The 18,062-nt window shown below is 53.7% G+C and overlaps 2 protein-coding genes across 4 annotated transcripts in view; both read right to left on the reverse strand.

The window, feature by feature from the left end:
* Positions 1-3,034, reverse strand: part of Tcfl5 (transcription factor-like 5 (basic helix-loop-helix)) — a 22,066-nt gene extending 19,032 nt beyond the window's left edge. Inside the window, exon 1 of the mRNA XM_013030351.1 lies at positions 2,833-3,034. Within this exon, the coding sequence (XP_012885805.1) occupies positions 2,833-3,034 (202 nt within the window). The remainder of the gene's footprint in view (positions 1-2,832) is intronic.
* A 2,989-nt stretch (positions 3,035-6,023) lies between these two features.
* Dido1 (death inducer-obliterator 1) overlaps positions 6,024-18,062 on the reverse strand; it is a 54,285-nt gene continuing 42,246 nt past the window's right edge. For all 3 annotated transcript variants that reach the window (XM_013030373.1, XM_013030374.1, XM_013030371.1), the window contains 2 exons: positions 17,206-17,401; positions 6,024-9,292 (listed from right to left, as the gene is read on the reverse strand). In XM_013030373.1, coding sequence (XP_012885827.1) covers positions 6,141-9,292; positions 17,206-17,401 — 3,348 coding nt within the window. In that variant the 3' untranslated portion in view covers positions 6,024-6,140. The remainder of the gene's footprint in view (positions 9,293-17,205; positions 17,402-18,062) is intronic.

Raw genomic sequence — 18,062 nt, forward strand, 5'->3', positions numbered from 1 at the left:
CCTCGGTGTCTGGCCTCCCTTCCCCCATCCCCATCTTTGTATTTGGCCCATTCCTCCGGGTCAGTGCCTGGCTCCACCCTTGTGTTCTGGCCCCGCCCCAGGGCTGGCTCCGCCCATGCGGCCTGGCTCCCTCCCATGTGGTCCGGCTCCGCCCCCACGTCCTGCCTCCGCCCATGTGGTCTGGGCCCACCCCCTGCCTGGCTCCGCCCCCTGTCCTGGCTCCGCCTATGTAGTCTGGCCCCGCCCTGAGCCTGGCCCCGCCCCCGTGTCCTGCCTCCACAGGGCCTGCCTCCGCACGTCCCTCCCCCTCCCGGATCCATCCCTTTCCCGGTCGGCCCCGCAGAGCCCGGCCTGTAGAAGGCCGGACCAAGGCCCCGTATCAGATCACACCCTCTTGGCCCTGCCGTGTGTCATACCCGGCCACACCCCGCAGTTCCTTTTCTTTTTCTTTTTATACTGGTCCTGGACTTGAACTCAGGGCCTCCACGCTGTCCCCTAAGCTTTTTTGCGCAAGTCTGGCACTTTACCACTTGAGCCACAGCGCCACTTCCGGTTTTCTAGTGGTTTATTGGCGATAAGAGTCTCACACTTTCCGGCCCGGGCTGGCTTTGAACCGCGATCCTCAGATCTCAGCCTCCTGAGTAGCTAGGATGACAGGTGTGAGCCACCGGCGCCCGGCCTTTTTGGTAATTTACTGGAGATAAATGTCTCACGGACTTTCTTCCCTGGGCTGGCATCAAACCTCGATCCTCAGATCTCGGTCTCCTGAGTAGCTTTTGACTAGCAGACCCCTGCCTGGTACCCAGCCACACACCCCATGGCTGACAGTTCTTTTGTGGCTTTCAGAACCCTGGGGCTGACTGTACCAGATCCAAGGCCAGGTCACACGTTTGACTCAGGACCACAGCCTGCACTGGTGCTCAAGGGGGACCAGCCCCTTGAGGGTCACTCACTCTGAAGACTCATTTTTGGAAGCTCAAAATAATCACTTCCTGTCTCACATTGGAAGCTCATGCATGGAAGTCTTTTTTCCATTTAGAAGGGAGGGCATTTAAAGGCCTTGAATTTAGACATAGTTTTCCTTTGGGTACCATTTATCTTTAAAGTGCATTCTTACTTTTTTGCAATCTCTTTTTTCAATAAATAATAATACTATACCAGAGTCTTATATGTTTTTCTTTTTCCATCTAACAATAACATCCTCAGTGGGTAAAGATGGCTTTTGACAAAGGATATCAAGACCGCGGAATACTCATTTTGAAAAAATATTAGCGCACTTATTTTACACAATACGAAAGGTTTCAGATGATTGCAATGATCAAAATTTAAAAATCAAAATTATAAAGCCACTAACTATATAATCATTGTTTATAGCATGCTGTAGACCTTGAGTGAGAAGACCCTAAACATGACACTGGCACAGGTTATAACATGACTCACTCAAGTCACGACAGATCTAGAACATCCGATGCTGGCCAGCCGCAAGCAAAGCTATTTTCAAGGAAGCCCAGGAACAGAGGGGCCTGCTCTCAGGGATTCCCTCAGGCCACAAGTAAGACAAGTTGTTCTCAAGAAACTTAATTACAGTTGGCTGGAGCAAGCACACCTTGTTAAAAAAAAAAAAGTAGGGGTACTTACAAAAAGCACAATATAAATTTGCTATAATACAGAAATATAGTGAACACGCTAGGAAAGATTTAATTTTCTGTTGGTTTCTGTTTTATGCTGAATTATAAAAATTCCAAAACCTCTATAAAGGAGAACTATGTCGGAGGCATCATGATGACAGGTATCATCCCAAGGTTAGGAGAAGCAAAAGACAACACATGGCAAGAACAGTGGTGAAGAAGCGCTGATAAGACAGGAAATCCTGCGAGTGGGCGGGCCCTGAACTTGAGCCTGATGCACGCAAAGCCCAAAGCAGGATCACCAGTGCTGTCCACACTGTGTTAGCCAGTGACAAGACAGCTTGAACGTGGACCTCTTGGCTTGTAGGCTTTGTTAGCCAGTTAATGAGATATTTACCACTTATAAAAGTGTCTGGTAAAACCAACCGCCAGCAGGGCAGCCCACGGTGACAGGAAGCTGTGTCCCAATAGGGGTGGGGGCTGTCTGAATGCACACACACAGTTATGAAAAATAACCTAGATCTGCACACATGCATCCAGCTGTCAGTTTCCAGTTCTGAGGGGACACTATTGCTATATTAAAAAGTCTAATCATTGAGGGAAACTGGATAAGAGGGATACTGACTTCTCTGTGTTCCTTTTACATTTCCTTTAATAGTAATTCCAAAGTAAAAACTTAAAAACTTGTTTGGAGTGTGTATGTGTGTGAGAGCATCAGTGCTGGGGCTTAAATTCAAGGCGCTGTGCTCTTGCTTAGCCTTTTTACTCAAAGCTGGGCTGTACTGTGTAAGCCACAGCTCTACTTCAGGCTTTTCTCTGGTTAATTGGCTCTGAACCATGATCCTCAGATTGCATGATCCTGAGTAGTTTAGGATCACAGGCTGAGCAGCACCGGGGCACGCAGAGGTCTCTGGTGTGATTATCCATGTCACACTAGCTGGACTGGGTCACGGCCCCCCCTCGGACGATTTTGGCACTTCATGGTCCTGCGTGCTGCTCCGAATGTCTGGCTGAGTTTTCTGCGTGAGGGGTAGAGGGCCGAGGAAGAGCAGCGGCTGCAGAGCGGGCACCCGCCCGGCCGTGGCCCCTGCACCGGCTCACCAGGAACACACCAGCAACAGTAGCCAAGTGGGCAAGCCCTGCCCCTCCCCTCCCTGCTCAACTTTCTGGGTGGGTGTGCGTGTGTACACTTGCTTGCACGTACATGTGTGTGGAAGCTGAGGCCCCTCCTGGAAGTCTTCAATGACACGTTTTCCCTTCCGGGCCCGGGGCTGTAAGGTCCCAATGCCCACGCAACGCATGTGATAACCCTGCAATGGAGTGGTCAGCAGTGTCCAGCCCTCACCGGTGGGCGCCTGGCCCTGGATACCCGAAGCCACCTCCTGTCCCCTCAGGTCATCCTTCATCTATCCACACCTGCCAACTGCCCCAGCTGCTGGGCACGCTCCAGCTAGCCCCTTGGCCAGGCAGTGTCCCATGTGGATGTGTGGTGTCCGCCTGGCAGTGTCCTGTGTGGGCAGCTGTGTGGCCACGTCACCTTCCTGTCTGTGGAGGGGCCTCATCACCTTCCCCCATTCCCCCAGCCACACAGCAGCTCACGGCAGACCAGGGACCAGACGGTGGCTGGGCCACGGAGGGATGGCTTGACTCAGCAAGACAAGCCGGGTCCCCTCAATCTGGTGCCGACCAGCACAAGGCATCTGGCGTCCACGGCAGGCCCATCCGCGTGACACAGGGGCCCAGTGTGCACGGCTGTGGCTTGGACCCCTGCGCTCCCTGGGGACAGCGTGCTCGTGAGACCGCAGGCGCCCGCGCCAGAAGAGGCGGCGGGCGTTCCAGATGCAGCAGAGGGGCCACGGCAGCTTTTCTGCAATGCTGGAGTTCGGGGAAGCTTCCCTGCAATTCCAGTAACTGGAGGCCCTGCCACGGGCTCAGCCTGGCCCAACACGGGCTCAGCCCACCCAGGGTGCCAGGTGAGGTCTGGGGATGACTAAATGTGACGGTGAAAAGATCCTATAAAACCTCCATTTTGTAAGATGAAGGGAAACAGCTCCAACACTTCTGGGCCCCCACCAGTGGCGCCCACGCCGCCTCCCAGTGTGCCGCCTCCCCCGGCAGGTGTGGAACGGGGCAGACTCAGCGTCTTCTGCTTCCTCCGGCGCTTGCTGTGCCCCGAGCGCAGTGAGCTTTTCCTGGCCGTGCTGGTCACCTCTTCCCAGAGCTCGGCCCACGCTGTGCCCACTGCTGTTCCTCTGACGGACCCCCTTGCCAGGGTGAGGCCTCTGCAGACCCCCTTGCCAGGGTGAGGCCTCTGCAGACCGGACAGGGCTGGGGTCATGCCCACAAGACCCCACAAAGGGTTCCCACAGGCTTGGGATGGACGACGATGACATATCCAGACACCTGCGGGGTCTGCCCATCCTGCGGGTGGCGCTGTGTGGAGCACATCTTGGCAGCAGCACCTGGCCTTTACCATTGTGGAGCTCAAGTGTCTTCCTGGGGTGGGTGTCCTTGTGCTGCTTAGGGCAGAACAAGTGTTTCCAAGGTGGCAGGGCCAGCACAAAGGTGGCCTGGGTGGCCACGGGATGCCAGTGGGCTGCGTGGCCCCCAGACGCCTCAGAGGACCTGAGGACCAGCCCAAGGGGACGGTGGTTGGTCAGAGATGCCACAGGTGCCACAACTCTCTGCTCAGCAAGCTCTGGCTCACAAGACCCCCGCAGGGTCTCTGCTCTTGGCTGGCCAGGTGGTCTCAGCAGGCAGTGTCACCAGGAGACAGCACCCTTGTCCACCAACTCAGCCCGCCCAACCAGCAGCTTAACCACCCAGACACCCCCTCAGTGGCAAAGGGCCAGGCTTTGGGGGACACTCCATCAAAGAATGCTGGCTCACGCCTCTTGCACCTATGTTTTGCTCCAACCACAGGTCGCCATCAGCAATTAAACCTCCGGCGGTGGCCTCCGCCCCGCAGGCAAGGGGCTCTCTGGGCCAGTCACCAGCCATCTCCAGCCGGTTATAACTGCCCATCGCAAACACAGGGAGAGGCCCTCAGTACCCCAAGACAGGCTCCGGGAGGCCCTGCCTGCCAAGGTTCTGCGGCAGCCCTGGCCGCACCCCTGCAGCAGGGGTTACGCTGAGTGAAGACCCAGACAAGAACTCTGTGGATATTTATTCTACTTCAAGTAACAAAACCTACGAAGTCCTGTGTTGTAATGTACAGTGATATAACACTCTGCAATACAAAATACAATGTACAGAAATTTCTATCAAGTAAACCTAAAGAAACACACTTGATTTTTACACTTGGGTATTTAAATTAGAAAAATTTGCTTTATACGTAAAAAAATCTGTGCATCATATTAGATGTTGCAACTTTCACTCACTTCAATGTTATTTAGCTACTGACACTTGGCGTGTATCACCAGACAGTCCAAAGCGCTGTCAATGTTTTCTCAACTGAAAATTTGTGCTATAAAGTGAAAAATCTGTAGTGATGTACAATGGAATAAAAGACCTCAAAGAACAAATGAAATTTTCTAATTTTGTATCTGCAAAAGAAAGTTTATGAAAATATAAAAAGAATTATCAAAGTGTATTTGTACAGGCAAATAAGTTAGCAAGGCTTTCTCTATTCACACTTCCCACGGGAACATCCTTGACCTCGCCTATCCTTGAAATACCACCCCCTTCTCAACTTCAGACTTTGTACAAATATTGCTCCGTTCCAGTGACAAACCTTCAAATGATCACCTTGCACACGGCAGCCGGCTCTGGCGCCCAGCCCAGCACCTGGGGAGCTGCTTGGAGGGCAGAATTTCACAACTCATTCCTGATTGTACACATCCAAGGGAGACACCCACCCACCCTCTTAAAATATTCTTAATTGCTTTACTTTTTCATTAGGCTGACAAACTGAACATTTTTCAGTAACCTGCTATTAAAATGAAACAATTTCTACTAGGTCTGATGTTGCTTTAAATTGGTTTTGGAAAAAATTTCTAAGACAATACATTCCAGGTAAGCTACCAAGACTGCAAGGGGAGCCCCAGCCCCCGCCGGGCCGTGGGCCCAGCCTTCCACAGCAGCTTCGGGAACACGAAGCAGACAAGATGCCAGAAAAGCTACGGCTCTACAAGTCTACTGAAATTCCCTTAATATCTACACCAGTCAAGTTATTGGAAAAGATAACTTTATAATATGAAAAAGCAATATGCTTTTTATAGGCATTTTCCCATTTCTCTAATCTTAAATGGAAACACTGAGGTTTTGGGTTTTTTAAAAGAAAAGAGTTGAAGAGATGGGAACAGTTTAAGAAACCATTACACACCACATTACAGTAATTCTTAAAAAGTCCAGAAGATTCTATCCTGCATTTAAGTTCATAGCTGTTTCAAAAACTCTCTGCTCAACACATTTTATGAACTTGGCATTTTAAGAGGATCCTTCACAGGTGGGCCTGTGTCCCGGAGGACACCCCTCCGGCCGCACACGCCTCTGGCAGGGCCCCACAGGCCTCTAGGCCTGCGAGGAGGCGGCAGCGCCCCCCTCGGGGGTCCTGGCCGCCTCGGGCTTCGGGTCGCGGCCGCCCTCCCGGCCACGGCCGTGCTCCTTGCTGTCCTTGGCCTCGCGGCCGCGCTCCCGACACTCCCGCTCCTTGTCCCGGGCCCTCTCGCGGTCGCGGTCGCGCTCTCTGCTGCGGGACCTGTCTCGGTCTCGCCGCCTGTCCCGGTCACGATTCCTGCTCCTCTCCCGGCCCTGGTCCCTGCCGGTGCTCCTCTCCCGGCCCCGGTCCCAGTCCCGGCCGCAGTCTTTCTCCCGGTGTCGCTCCCACTCCCGGCTTCTCTCCCAGTCTCTCTCCCGACTCCAGTTCCTGCCACGCTCCCGATCTCGCCTCCTGTCTTCAAACCCCCGGCCTTGCCTGCTGTCCGGCCCTTCAAGCTCGTCCAGTGGCTTTTCTTTGGGGCCAGCTTCAAACCGCTCCCGCTGCCTCCCTTCAAAGGCCGGGTTCCTATACTCGTGGCCTTTGCCTTCTCGGAAGTCCGACACTGCCCACTGCCCATCGGCCTCCGGGCCTTGTCCGGGCGCTGCGCCTGAGGGCAGGGCTGGGCCTGCGTCATCCCACCTGTCCTTCCGGTGCTGTGCAGGGTGGCTGGGGAGCTCCAGCAGGGGCCTCGGCGGAGGCTTCCCCGCTTGGGAGGACGAGCCTTGAAAGTGAAATCGAGCTGTCTGCTCGTTCTTTTCGGAGAAGGGTGCAGAGCCCCTCGGCCCCCCAAACGGCAGGGGTGCCGTGGGCCTCTGCCCCGCAAATCTGGGGGGTGAGTTCACCCTCTGTTCCTCAAATTGTTGCGGCTGAACACCACGGGGGCCAGGCATGAAGCCGGGTGCTTGGCCTCGGGGCCCTTCAAACTGACCAGGATGGGGCCCCCGAGGACCCACAAAATGACCTGGGGGCGGGCCCCTCTGGCCTCCGAACTGAGAGGGTGGGGGACCTCCACGAGACCCTTTCATCTGAGTCAGAAGAGGCCGCCTCTGGCCTCCAAACTGGAAAGGCGTGGGGCCCCTGCTCCCCATGAATGGAGCCTGCTCCGGTCCGTCACACGGGGCGGAGGGGCCGGGCATCTCGCCCATCGGGGCGTCCTGCGATTCCCGCTGGTCTGCATGAAGATCCTTGTGCTCTTCGAACTGGCCGGGGGCGCCGCCTCTGGGCCCAAGGTAAGAGGCCGAGGGGCCCCTGCTGTCCCCAAAAGGCGGAGGCCCGCGCTGCCCCGAGAATAAGGACGGAATGGGCCCCTTCTGGGCCCCAAACCTGACGGGCAGAGGGCCTCTCGGCCCCTCACTGTTAGGAACCATACTCTCTTCTGGAAATGGAGGGACAGCTCCCCTTGGACCTGGGAAATTGGGGCCATGGAGTCCTGGCACCCCAAAAGTGCGAGGTGTGAGTTCGCGCTGGCCGGGAAACTGGGGGGGAGGGGGCCCTCCCCTTTGCCCCGGAGAGAGGAAAGGAGCCGTGCCCTCCAAAGGCCTGGGATGCGGCTCCCTGCCGCCCTCCGTGTCCACGGGCAGGCTGTCGCTCTTCCCGGCAGCCGGAATGTTCCTTAGGTCCTCATACTGGGATGGGACCAGAGGCTTTTCCTGAGGTGCAAACACTGGACTGGAGAAAGGCTCCCGAGCCCCGGGAGCGCCGAAGCCTTGCGCGTCGTTCTGCAGGGGGAAGCCGGGCTGGAAGGCGGGGCCCGGGGGGGTGGGCAGCAGCACTCTTCGGGCAGGCCTGGCTGCGTTCTCCCCCGCGCCTGGGGGGTGGATGTTCTCCAAGGGCAGCGGCACGGGGTTTCCGGGGTGTTCACACCGCTGGCTTTCTTGCTCGGGCATGGGCATAGCCTTTTCGGCCGGAGCCCAGGGGGCAATCCCCGGCTCCCTTGCTTCCTGGCCCAGTGCGGGCCCCTGGCCGGCTGTGACCCCAGCAGGCGTCTCCCTCCCAGGCAGGGGGCTCTGTAGGCCCAGCGCGCTGCCCACTTGGACCCTGGGGGGTGGCTCACTATCGATGCTCTCGGCCGCCAGCCGCCTGGCTTGCCGTGGGTCTCTGTTCTGCCTGGCGTCCGGGCCGTGGCTTGCCAGTGCTCCCTGACTGAGGTCTGAGGCCTGCGGCTCCTGTGCGAACGGCTCTGCCTTGGCCAGCGACGACTTGGGGGGTGGCGACATCAGGGCGTCCGACACAGAGAAGTGTGCCATGGAGACCCCGACAGCCGCCCGCTGCTGCCGCAGAGCTTCCTCCTGCTCCTCCAGCTGCCGCTTCTGCTCTTCAATCTGCTTGTTCAGTTCTTCTAGCATTTTCTGTTGCTCAACCAGAGAGGGCGTAGAGACACCGGCCATGTACGCCACAGGCCTCTCGGAGGAGCTGCTGCTCATGTCTGTGTACATCCTGTTGGGTAGGTCATCCACGGTCACCTTGGCTTCTTCTAGGATGGTCTCATCCTCGGGGTCATAGGCCACCTCCTCCCTCTCGGCCGTCTCAGGAGCCGTCTCCACGTCACGGAGCTTTCCTCGCTCGGCAGGAGGGGCCTCAAAGGCCTTTTCAGGATCATACTCTTCTTCGGGGTCATAGGGACGGTCGTCTTCCTCCTCCTCTAAAGCCTTGTCTTTTGAGAACTGACCAAACTGCTGGACGATTGGGTCTAGCAAAGGAGCCGCTGCAGGGCCACTGTCGTCGCCCTGGGCTTTGGAATCGGGATGGGGAGCCAGAAGAAGTCCTGCAGACTCTTTAGCAGGGGGCTCAAATGATTTTTTCTTCCCAAACAGAGTCTGCAGGATGTGCTCCAGGGGTGAAGCGGTCTTGGCGGCTGACGTGGGAGGCACTGTGGCCGTGCCGGTGGCCTCTGGCTTAAGGGACGGCAGTATTTTCGTCCCGGGAGGTTCGGGGAGAGGGGGTGGAGGTGGAGGAGAGCCGGGGGGCGTGGTGCTGACAGCCACGTCCGCAGGGTACAGCGGGCACCTGCTGGGCTGCTTCTCAGACTGCAGGGCTGACGTTGCTTTGGGATAGACTGAAACATCCGCTTCTTCTTGCGGAAGCCGGGCCCGTTTCTCATCTCCCTCTCCGGCACTGGAAGAGCGCTTTACTTTCTGACAGATCACCAACCCGAGGATTATATTTGGACGTGGTGACTCAAGGCCTGGAAAACAAAATAATTGTAGATTTTAGACTCTAAATCCCGTTTTCATCGGGACGACGGTCTTTTCAGGAGCAATGTTTAATAAGTGAAGGGAGACCTCTGTGAGAAAGGATTTTTTTGTCTTTTGCAAAAGACCAGGTGGTCCCAAGTCCTGAATGTGTCCGTGTCTGTCTGGCCCTAGTAGCAGCTGTCTAAAAATAAACCAAGGGCTCAAGTCTTAAGAAAATGAATCCCACCATCACAATTTTGTTCCATGTTTTTAAGCTATGTCTAATGCTAAGGCAGCAGTGCGCAGCGGAGAGGGTAGGGAAAGCTACGTATCGACCTCTTACATGGGCTGTGGGGAAAGCACCCGAGTGTACGAACATTGTGGACAGCATCTCAGCTGTGCTTTTGTGGGGAGAGGGGTGGTACGGAGGTTTGAACTCAGGACCTCATGCTTGCTGGGCAAAAGCTGCTTGATCCAGCCACCCCCCAGGCCTTTGGCGAGGCTTTCTCCTGCCCCTTCCTACACGTCAGGAAGGGCATAGTCCTTTTCAGATTTATGACTTGCCACACGTAAGTTAGGCTAAACATATGAATGGTAACTGTTTTGATTAGGGACTAGCCCACTCAAGTTTGAAGTACATCTAGTAAGACTAAGTCTCACAACAACAAGGGGCTGGAGACATGGCTCAGTTGGTAGAGCAAAAGTGACAGGTACCAAGTTCAAGTCCTGGTCTTGGACCTAAAAAAAAAAAGGGAAAAAGCCAAAAAACAAAAATCCAAAAAGTGCACTTGTAGTTCACACCTGTAACCCTAACTATTCAAGAGGCTGAGATCTGAGGATTGTGGTTCAAAGCCAACCTATGGAGGAAAGTCTGTGAGACTCTTATCTCTAATGAACCACCAGAAGTGGCACTATGGCTCCAAGTGGTAGAGTGCTAGACTTGAGCAAAAGAGCCCAGCGACTACACCCAGGCCTACGTTCAAGCCCCACAATATACAACTAAACAGCCCCCCTCCCAACCCCAACTCCTAATATCTAACTAATAACTATGTAAATTATATCTGTCTGTCTGTCTAATACTCAAGACTTCCTAAGAACAAGGCATTTAATACCCTGGAGGTAAAAAGCCCACCATAGGGAGGAAAGTTTTAGTACACACTGCTTTTAAAGTTAATTATTTCTTTAAAAAAGGTTATTCTAAAGTCAGGTGCTGGTGGCTCATGCCTGTAACCCTAGTTACTCAGGAGGCTGAGATCTGAGGATAGGTTTGCTGCCAGTCCAGAAGGCAAGTCTGTAAGACTCTTAGCTCCAGTAAACTACTCAGAAAAAGCCAAAGAGTCACTGTGGCTCAAGCGGCACAGCCCTAGCCTAGAGCACAAGGCGACTCATGGTCAGAGCCCAAGCTCTTTAAGTCTCAGGACCAGCAAAAATTAAAAAAAAAAAAAAAAAAGGGTTATTTCAAGATCAGGAGTGTTAATGAACATTTTTATTTCAGTACCGGTGCCACAGCTACTACTCAAATAAAGTGAGGATGCCAAGGAGAAAAGTCCGGGTAATAAAATAGTAACTTAGAAGAACATGATCAAGGACAGTGTTTCAGTATCACCGACAGACCTAAAATTAAATCATGCATCTAATTTACAGGTAATTTAACATTATTGTGACATTTCAAAAGTACTTTATCCACATCATTTTCTTATTCTTAGTGATTTTAAAGATTAACATAAATTACATGTAGTTGTTTTAGCCACTGTTATGTAGTTCTAAGTATGTGTCATCTTTGCCTCCTGGTAGGAACCTAGCTATTGGCAAGTGGAGCATGAGGGGTCACCCCTCCCACAATTCAGGGAAGGCCAGGCCGACCACTGTGAGCCTCTGTGCACAGCTGCTGCTCCCTCCAAGGCATCCTGAGGCCTCCTGCCCGGAGGGGTGGCGGTTCCAAGAGCTGAGACTGAGCTGAAAACTGTGGCGGACCCCGACCCCACTGACAGAGGCATGGGTCCAAGAGCCAGCAGAGGGGCAAGAACGGCAAAGCCAGGCTGGCTCCCTGAATGCATCTGAATTCCCCCTGAACAAATCTGTAGGTCCATGTGGCACGAATTAGGGGCATTTTAAAATTAAAGGCAGCAATATTTTCACTGTGGTAGCTATTTACTAAGTGCTTTATGGTTTACTCAAAGCCAGTGCTATGTATGAGCAACTGTTAAACCAGCTTTCCCGGCCTTTCTAGATAGGTGTCTGTTGAAACTAGTCCCAGAGCCGACAGAGCAGGTTTGAACAGGGAATTGTTGAACAAGCCGAAGTCTACAGAGCAGCTCTGCAAGTGAGGCTCTTGTTCAGATCCAACACCCAGGGAAGGAAGCACGGGCCTGGCTGGCTGTGGTTAGAAGTTAGAGCAGCGCGATGACTAGGGCCGGGTGCCGTGGTGTGGAGAAGCCGAGGGGCAGCTCAGTGTCAACTACTTGTCCTGGAAAGGGGCTCTGCCACCTGAATCCAAGAGACCCACAGGTTGGAGTTGGAGTTTGTACACACCACTGCTAAATCCCTAGCTACTCAGGAGGCTGAGATCTGAGGATATGGCTAGAAGCCAGCCCAGGAAGGAAAGTCTGTGAGACTATTTTCAATAAACTATTCAGAAAAAAGTTGGAAGTGTCACTGTGGCCCAAGTGGTAGAGCGTAGGCCCTAAGTTCAAGTTCCAGGACTGGCCAAAAAAGAAAAAAAAAAAATCAGGCATGTTAACATTTCAGTAATGGTGTCCCAGCCCTCCCCTCGTGCAGTGCTCGGCCCAAGAACGAACGAGCATATCCCAGCTAGGCAAGACCCTACAGATGACCTGTCGAAGCCCTCCCAAGGCTCCCATCACTTATATTCACACTGGCTTTAAGCACTGCAGGCTGCCTGAAGACTGACATCTGACCAGCAGTTGTTTTTAAGCACCTTTGCTAACTCCTGTCCCATGTGCACGCCAGAGGGGCTCAGCTTCACAGACGGGCCCCACACATCCTCTCCAAGAGGCTAAACTCAAGATGGCCGCCCCGGAATGCATATTCCCTCACAGCAAATTTATGTGTTGACGCTACCACAGGTATATTACTATCTAAGATTGTAGCTAGTACCTTGAAAGCATCTTCTATTCTTATCTACCCTGGGCCTGAGGACTCTCACTGAAGGACAGTGTCATTCTAAACTTGCTATGTGAGGTGACTGGGAGGAAAATGTGAAGTGAGGCTAAAAGGTCCCGGCCATGCTCCACAGCACGAGGTCTGATTCTACAGGTTCCGCTTTCCAGGTTGACCCTACCAATTTAGGCAGCGTGAGGGCTGCTGTGCAGACTTCCAGGGTGGCTGGGAGCCAGTGCTGGGCCCAGTGGGCTCACTGCTCCTCCCTCTCCAGGCAGTGGCTTACAGCAGGTGGTGGCACACTCAAACAGAAGCACGAAGGTTGGGGGCGCTGACTTGCTTTCCTTTTCCCTTGGAGTGATATCCCAGGTACCAAAACAAGCCCTTGAAGCTCCTGTCTGCCTGCCCTCCTTAAAATTCTCATGGTGCAAAGATCCAGCCTCAGCCTCAGTGGTATTAAGACTACATACATAGGGACTGAGAATCCAAGGACCAAGAGGCACACTGAAAAACGCATGTGCCAATCTCCCAAGACATGACCAACATGGGGACTGGTGTCCGGGTGTCAGCCAATAGGAAGTTTGGACAGGTGGCTCGAGAAGTACTCACTAGTGACTTCATGCACGTTATCAAGGCTGCTGTGCTGAAGATGGCACTTTCCTCTATTAAAGAAACCATCTGAATCTAAGTCCTGACGCTACAGCTATCAAAAATGAGGTCCCCACGTCCCAAATCTACCTGGCGAACCCTCTTGTGGTCTGAATCTGCCAAGAACAGAATTGTACCTGCTGGAACAGAAACTGGGTGGCGTTAGTAGGCAACAGTTCTCAAGCGTGACTCGGATAGAGGTTTGGCAAATGAAGAGGGAGATACTACAAGTCCCAACCCCCACACACACTCACGCACTCACAGATCCCTCCTTCTTCAGTTCTGAGTCCCTAAGACCCGCACAAAGCTACTGGGCACAGGGCATGTTTCAGGAACAGGGAGGGGGCTGTGTGTGTCTTCTCCCAGGTGTCTGAGTGCCTGCCCACACTCTGACGTGCCGGGTGTGGAGGGTCCCTAGGAGCTGCCGCCTGCAGCCCAGGCCGGTCATGATGGCTTACAAGAAGCGCAGTGGTCAAAAGCTACCATGTAGTTCTCCAAGTCAGACAAACAGTGACCAGTTTCCATGACATATTTTTATTGATTTAGAATGTGAAAGTATTTACATTCCATTCAGTGCTATATTTGACTTTGATTACAGTTTCTGTGCAAAGCTGATGTATACACACATGAAAACTGAAGAGCTGCTTACCTGCCAGTATTCAAGGCATAGAACCTTCCAACTAAGAGAGCAGTTAAGCCTGACAGTCCTCCCGGAATGTTGGCTGCATGGGGTCAGGGAGGGGCTTGAGGAGGGCGGTCTGGGGAGACTCCCTGTGTTCAGAGGGGACCTGAGCCACGCTAGGCGTCTGCAGGGTCAAGTGCCCCATGGTGGCCCCGGCCTGGCTGCTGCTGTGTGGCATCTAAGCTTCTGGGGCCGTGACACAGATGAGGTGAGCGTCCCCTTGATTGCTCTCGTTCTGACCAACGTCCCAGGCGCCCTGGGCACTCCTCAGGCACTGATGGTGACTCAAGTCCAGTTAAGTTAGGGTCTGAGGAGAGGTGGACTGCTTGGCTAGAAGAATCTAGGCTTTTCTCACTCTCCATTTACAAAAGGATTCTGGATCACTAAAAACGCCACTGACAGAACAAGAACACCCCACTTCTGGAAGGACAACGGTTTTCTAGAGACACCAGCAGCTCTGGATGTGTGCTAAGGTGACGAGCGCTCCATGTGCGTGCTGAGGAGTCCACGGGAGCAGTTCCCGTGGCTCTGCTCACTACGGCACGACTGGAGTAAGGAGCAGGCCACCCGGAGGCTCCACGAGATGGCTCCCGTGTCCCCCCCCCCCCCGCCTTGGTCTGCTTCCCGGTGTGAGCATCCCGGCTTGGGAGGGGCACCTGTGACTGTGCAGGGCAGCCCGGCGCTCACGCGGGGGCTTCTGTTCCTGCTGGTCCTTGCCTTGACTAGTGGCTCAAGGCTGGAGTGTTTCCATAGGGTTTTACACAGCTTTGTGTTCAGGCTGAGTGAAGAGCTGGAGCCTTAGCATTAAGAGAAGGGCTTTAGGGTCCAGGGGTCCAGGCAGGTGCCAATCGCACCACTTCTTAAGACGTGTAGATTGGGGCAGTGCAGGAACCCTAGCATGCTGTGAAGCAGGTCCTTAGACTGGGCTGTGAGGACGGGGCTCTGGGCAGACAGGTTGCAAGATTGTCTTACACACACCCACACGCACACCCGCATGCACGCACGCACTACAGAACGGGACACACACATACACCTGTACCTGGGAAATGCCAAGCCAACCTATCAGTGTGTGAGGCAGGTGCAGCCCCCAGCCTGGTCTGGGCCTAGGCTGCTGTGCCCCCGTGTGCAAATGTCACACCCAATCACTCTAGCCAGTGGAGCAGGCAGATGAAAACAGATAGTGAAGTCCTTACGTAAAAAGTCCTCAAAAGTTGGCGGGCAGTACTCCATTAACTACTCTCCTACAGCTCTCCTTCCCACCTGAGCAAAGCGTATTCGTTCTTGTGCTGGATCCGCCTGTCTTTTCAGTGTCCCCGGCGAGGCGTGTGAGGGCCTCCGTGCACGCTGTGATAAGCAGTGGTGTCCGCTTGGCTGGACACCGAGCAGGAACTGTGGCCAGCACCCATTATACTTGGGGGGCAAAGGTGAGCTCCTCCCCAGCTCCCACCCTGCTGTGCTGTCTAGAAGCAAGGCGTGGCCCTGTCCTGTCCCTGCTGTAACTGTGAATGCTGGCCACGGGCTCCTGGGGAGCTTTCTCGTCACACTGTATGTGACGGGTCACGTGGCTCACGTGGAGGCTCTGCTCCTTCGACCCTTCCCGTTCTCCCAGCTACTGCTGCCGCCACCCATTCCCACGCTTGGCAGGGACAGACCACAGGGGGTCCTTCTACACCTCCCACGCCCCCTCGCAGGGACCACAGAGGGTCCCGTCACGTCCCCCAGGCCCACTCGCACTCTCAGCGTGCTTGTTACCCGACTCCCCTCAACTGGCAATGCTGGACTGGAGATAGGGCAGGGACAGGGAGAGGATGGAACTGCTTTAATTGTTTAGTAAGACTTGGGACCCGCCTCTCTAATGGAAAGGCTCTTTGTGAACCCAAGATTGGACGGTGCTTATGGTGTCACATTTCCCTACCACAGAAGCCCAGGTGTACTGACCCCTTCCCACAGGCTTACACACTTGTGACCCGCCACTCTTCACAGGTGCTGAGGGCCAGCTTGCGGATCTTCACCTCCAGGAGAGCAGCACACCTCCTCCCCTGGGTCCTGAGCACTCCGGCCAGTGCTCTTCACACAGCTGTCACCAAGTACCTCCCGGGCACCTTCTGCCACACCACAGGTGGCATTTCTTTACCCCAAATAGGACTTGATAAGACCTTCTACAGCACTTGGCTTTTGAAATGTGCTTGGCATTAAAATAACAATGCATCATGCCAATTAATATTTAACCTTGGAATTACTGACACCAACTAATACTTTTATGAGCACACAATTCCAAAAGGCTGAGCAATGCCAAGTGCCAAGAACAGGTTCCAAGTGGGCAGAGGTCGCGCTTGGGATGAGGGACTTGGGCCCTTGGATTCCATTTACCTTAGGTGAACCTGCCCAGGCTAGCGATGGACCAAGGTATGGTGGTACAGGTGTGGGCAGCACCTGGAGCAGCCCTCCAAAGCACATTCAGTATGTGCCAGACAAAAACTAGGCCAGCCCTCTGGTGACAGTACAGTCAAGAAGACACTCAATTCAGGTATCCAGTGCCAATTCCTTAACTGAAGCTATGTCAACTTTTCAAAGGGTCTAAGAAAGAACTGGAACCCTTGGACCAAGTCTCCTTGAGAATCAACTCAACCAAGGACAAATTGGGAGTACTTTTTAGGTTATTTTGTAAATAATCCTTTAAATAGTACTTCTAAGGAATGACAAAACACAAAAACGGTTTGCCAAAGGTGAAAGGAACATATTAAAACTTGAGCAGTGGGCTGGGTGCTGGTGGCTCACACTTGTAATCCTAGCTACTTAGGAAGGAGCCTGAGATCTGAGGATCGAGGTTTGAAGCCAGCCTAGGCAGGGGAGTCATGAGACTTATATTTCCAATTAAACACCAAAAAGTGGGGTCATGGGCTTAAGTAGTAGAGTGCTAACCTTGAGCAACAAAGTTCAGGGACAGTGCTCAGGCCCTAAGTTCAAGCCCAGGACCCACAAAAAAAAAAAAAAAAAAAAAGAAGAAAAAGAAAAAGAAAACCTTGAGCAGTGGACTTATAAGTAATCATCCTGAGAAACGCTTTTGTTACTGTTTCTCCGGCCCCTGGGAATCCAGCCTGTGGGAGAGACACCCTCAGAAAGGAGGAGGCCACTCACAGACACCGACTTACTCCAAGCTGAGCCTCCTGCCAGAAGCCTTCCTCTTCTCGAGGACGGTCGAGTCCTGGGCATTCGGCATGGTCCACTCATCTGAGGCTGTGAACGGGCTGGTTGGAAGCATCAGGCCTTTTCCTTGTACCACATCTGGGGTACTTTTTATACTACTAGACGGAATTGCAGGGCCACTTCCCTATGCTTCAGAGAACAGGCTTCTAGGAAGAAGCATGTGGGGCAGACCGATCTACCTGGTGACCACTGGGTAGCACTCCCTGCCAGTGGAGAGAGATGTAGGAACCCAATGTGCCTAATGATCCCCAGGAAATGGGCGCTTACCTGGTCCCTCAAAGGGCAAGAGTTTAGATGGCACGGGGTCTTTAGCACTCAGTGGAATCAAGTAGAGGTCCTTCACGTGCCTGCTGTTATTAGCTACAACCCCAAAGCGGCCACGGCTGCTAAAGTAGGAGTAGAGAGAAATGTAGGCGACCTCCTCCTCCTCTGTTGCAGGGTGAAAGCGGATCAGACAGAGCTCCTGCAAGGCAAGCAGAGCACAGGGCGAAGCCTTCACCTGTGGCTGCCCTAAAACCAGCACCCCTCCAGCCCAAGCCTGAACCTCAGAGGCAGGACCCGGAATGGGTCTGAGCAAATTCTGACTTCCATAGTTCTACTAAGCAGGTGTAAAGATGATACAGGCTCAGCTCCAGAGTGCTGGGCCTGAAACCTTGGTCTCAGCCTGAACCTCGCTCAGCCTCCACCTCACAGGGCTGTCAGCGAGTGATCCTTGTGTGGCATCAGCTGAGCAGTGTCTGAAACAGAGCAAGTTTTTACATGTGTGATGATGGAGGCCATGGCGACAGGCTGTGGGGCCTGCAGGGAAGTCTGGGTGTGTCCACACAGGAGAGCCAACCTCAACAACAGGGTCTAACTCCTTTTGTGACCGTAAGGAAAACAGGAGCCCATCCCCACCAAAGGACACTGCACACATCAGCTACAGCTGGGCTTCAGGGGCTCTGTGGAAGTCAGAGCCAGCTCTCAGGCCCTGGCCCAGTGTCTGAGGCTCCTAAACCCCTCTTGCCCCACCTTCTAGAACCTTCAGTCATGAGAAAGAAGCAAAGCCTGTGTACACTGAATTTTAACTGTATACAATTACAGTAAGTCGGAAGCAAATACCTGCTCGTGTATTACTCAAACAT

The sequence above is a fragment of the Dipodomys ordii genome, unplaced genomic scaffold (assembly GCF_000151885.1).
Source record: "Dipodomys ordii isolate 6190 unplaced genomic scaffold, Dord_2.0 Scaffold129, whole genome shotgun sequence".
NCBI lineage: Eukaryota > Metazoa > Chordata > Mammalia > Rodentia > Heteromyidae > Dipodomys > Dipodomys ordii.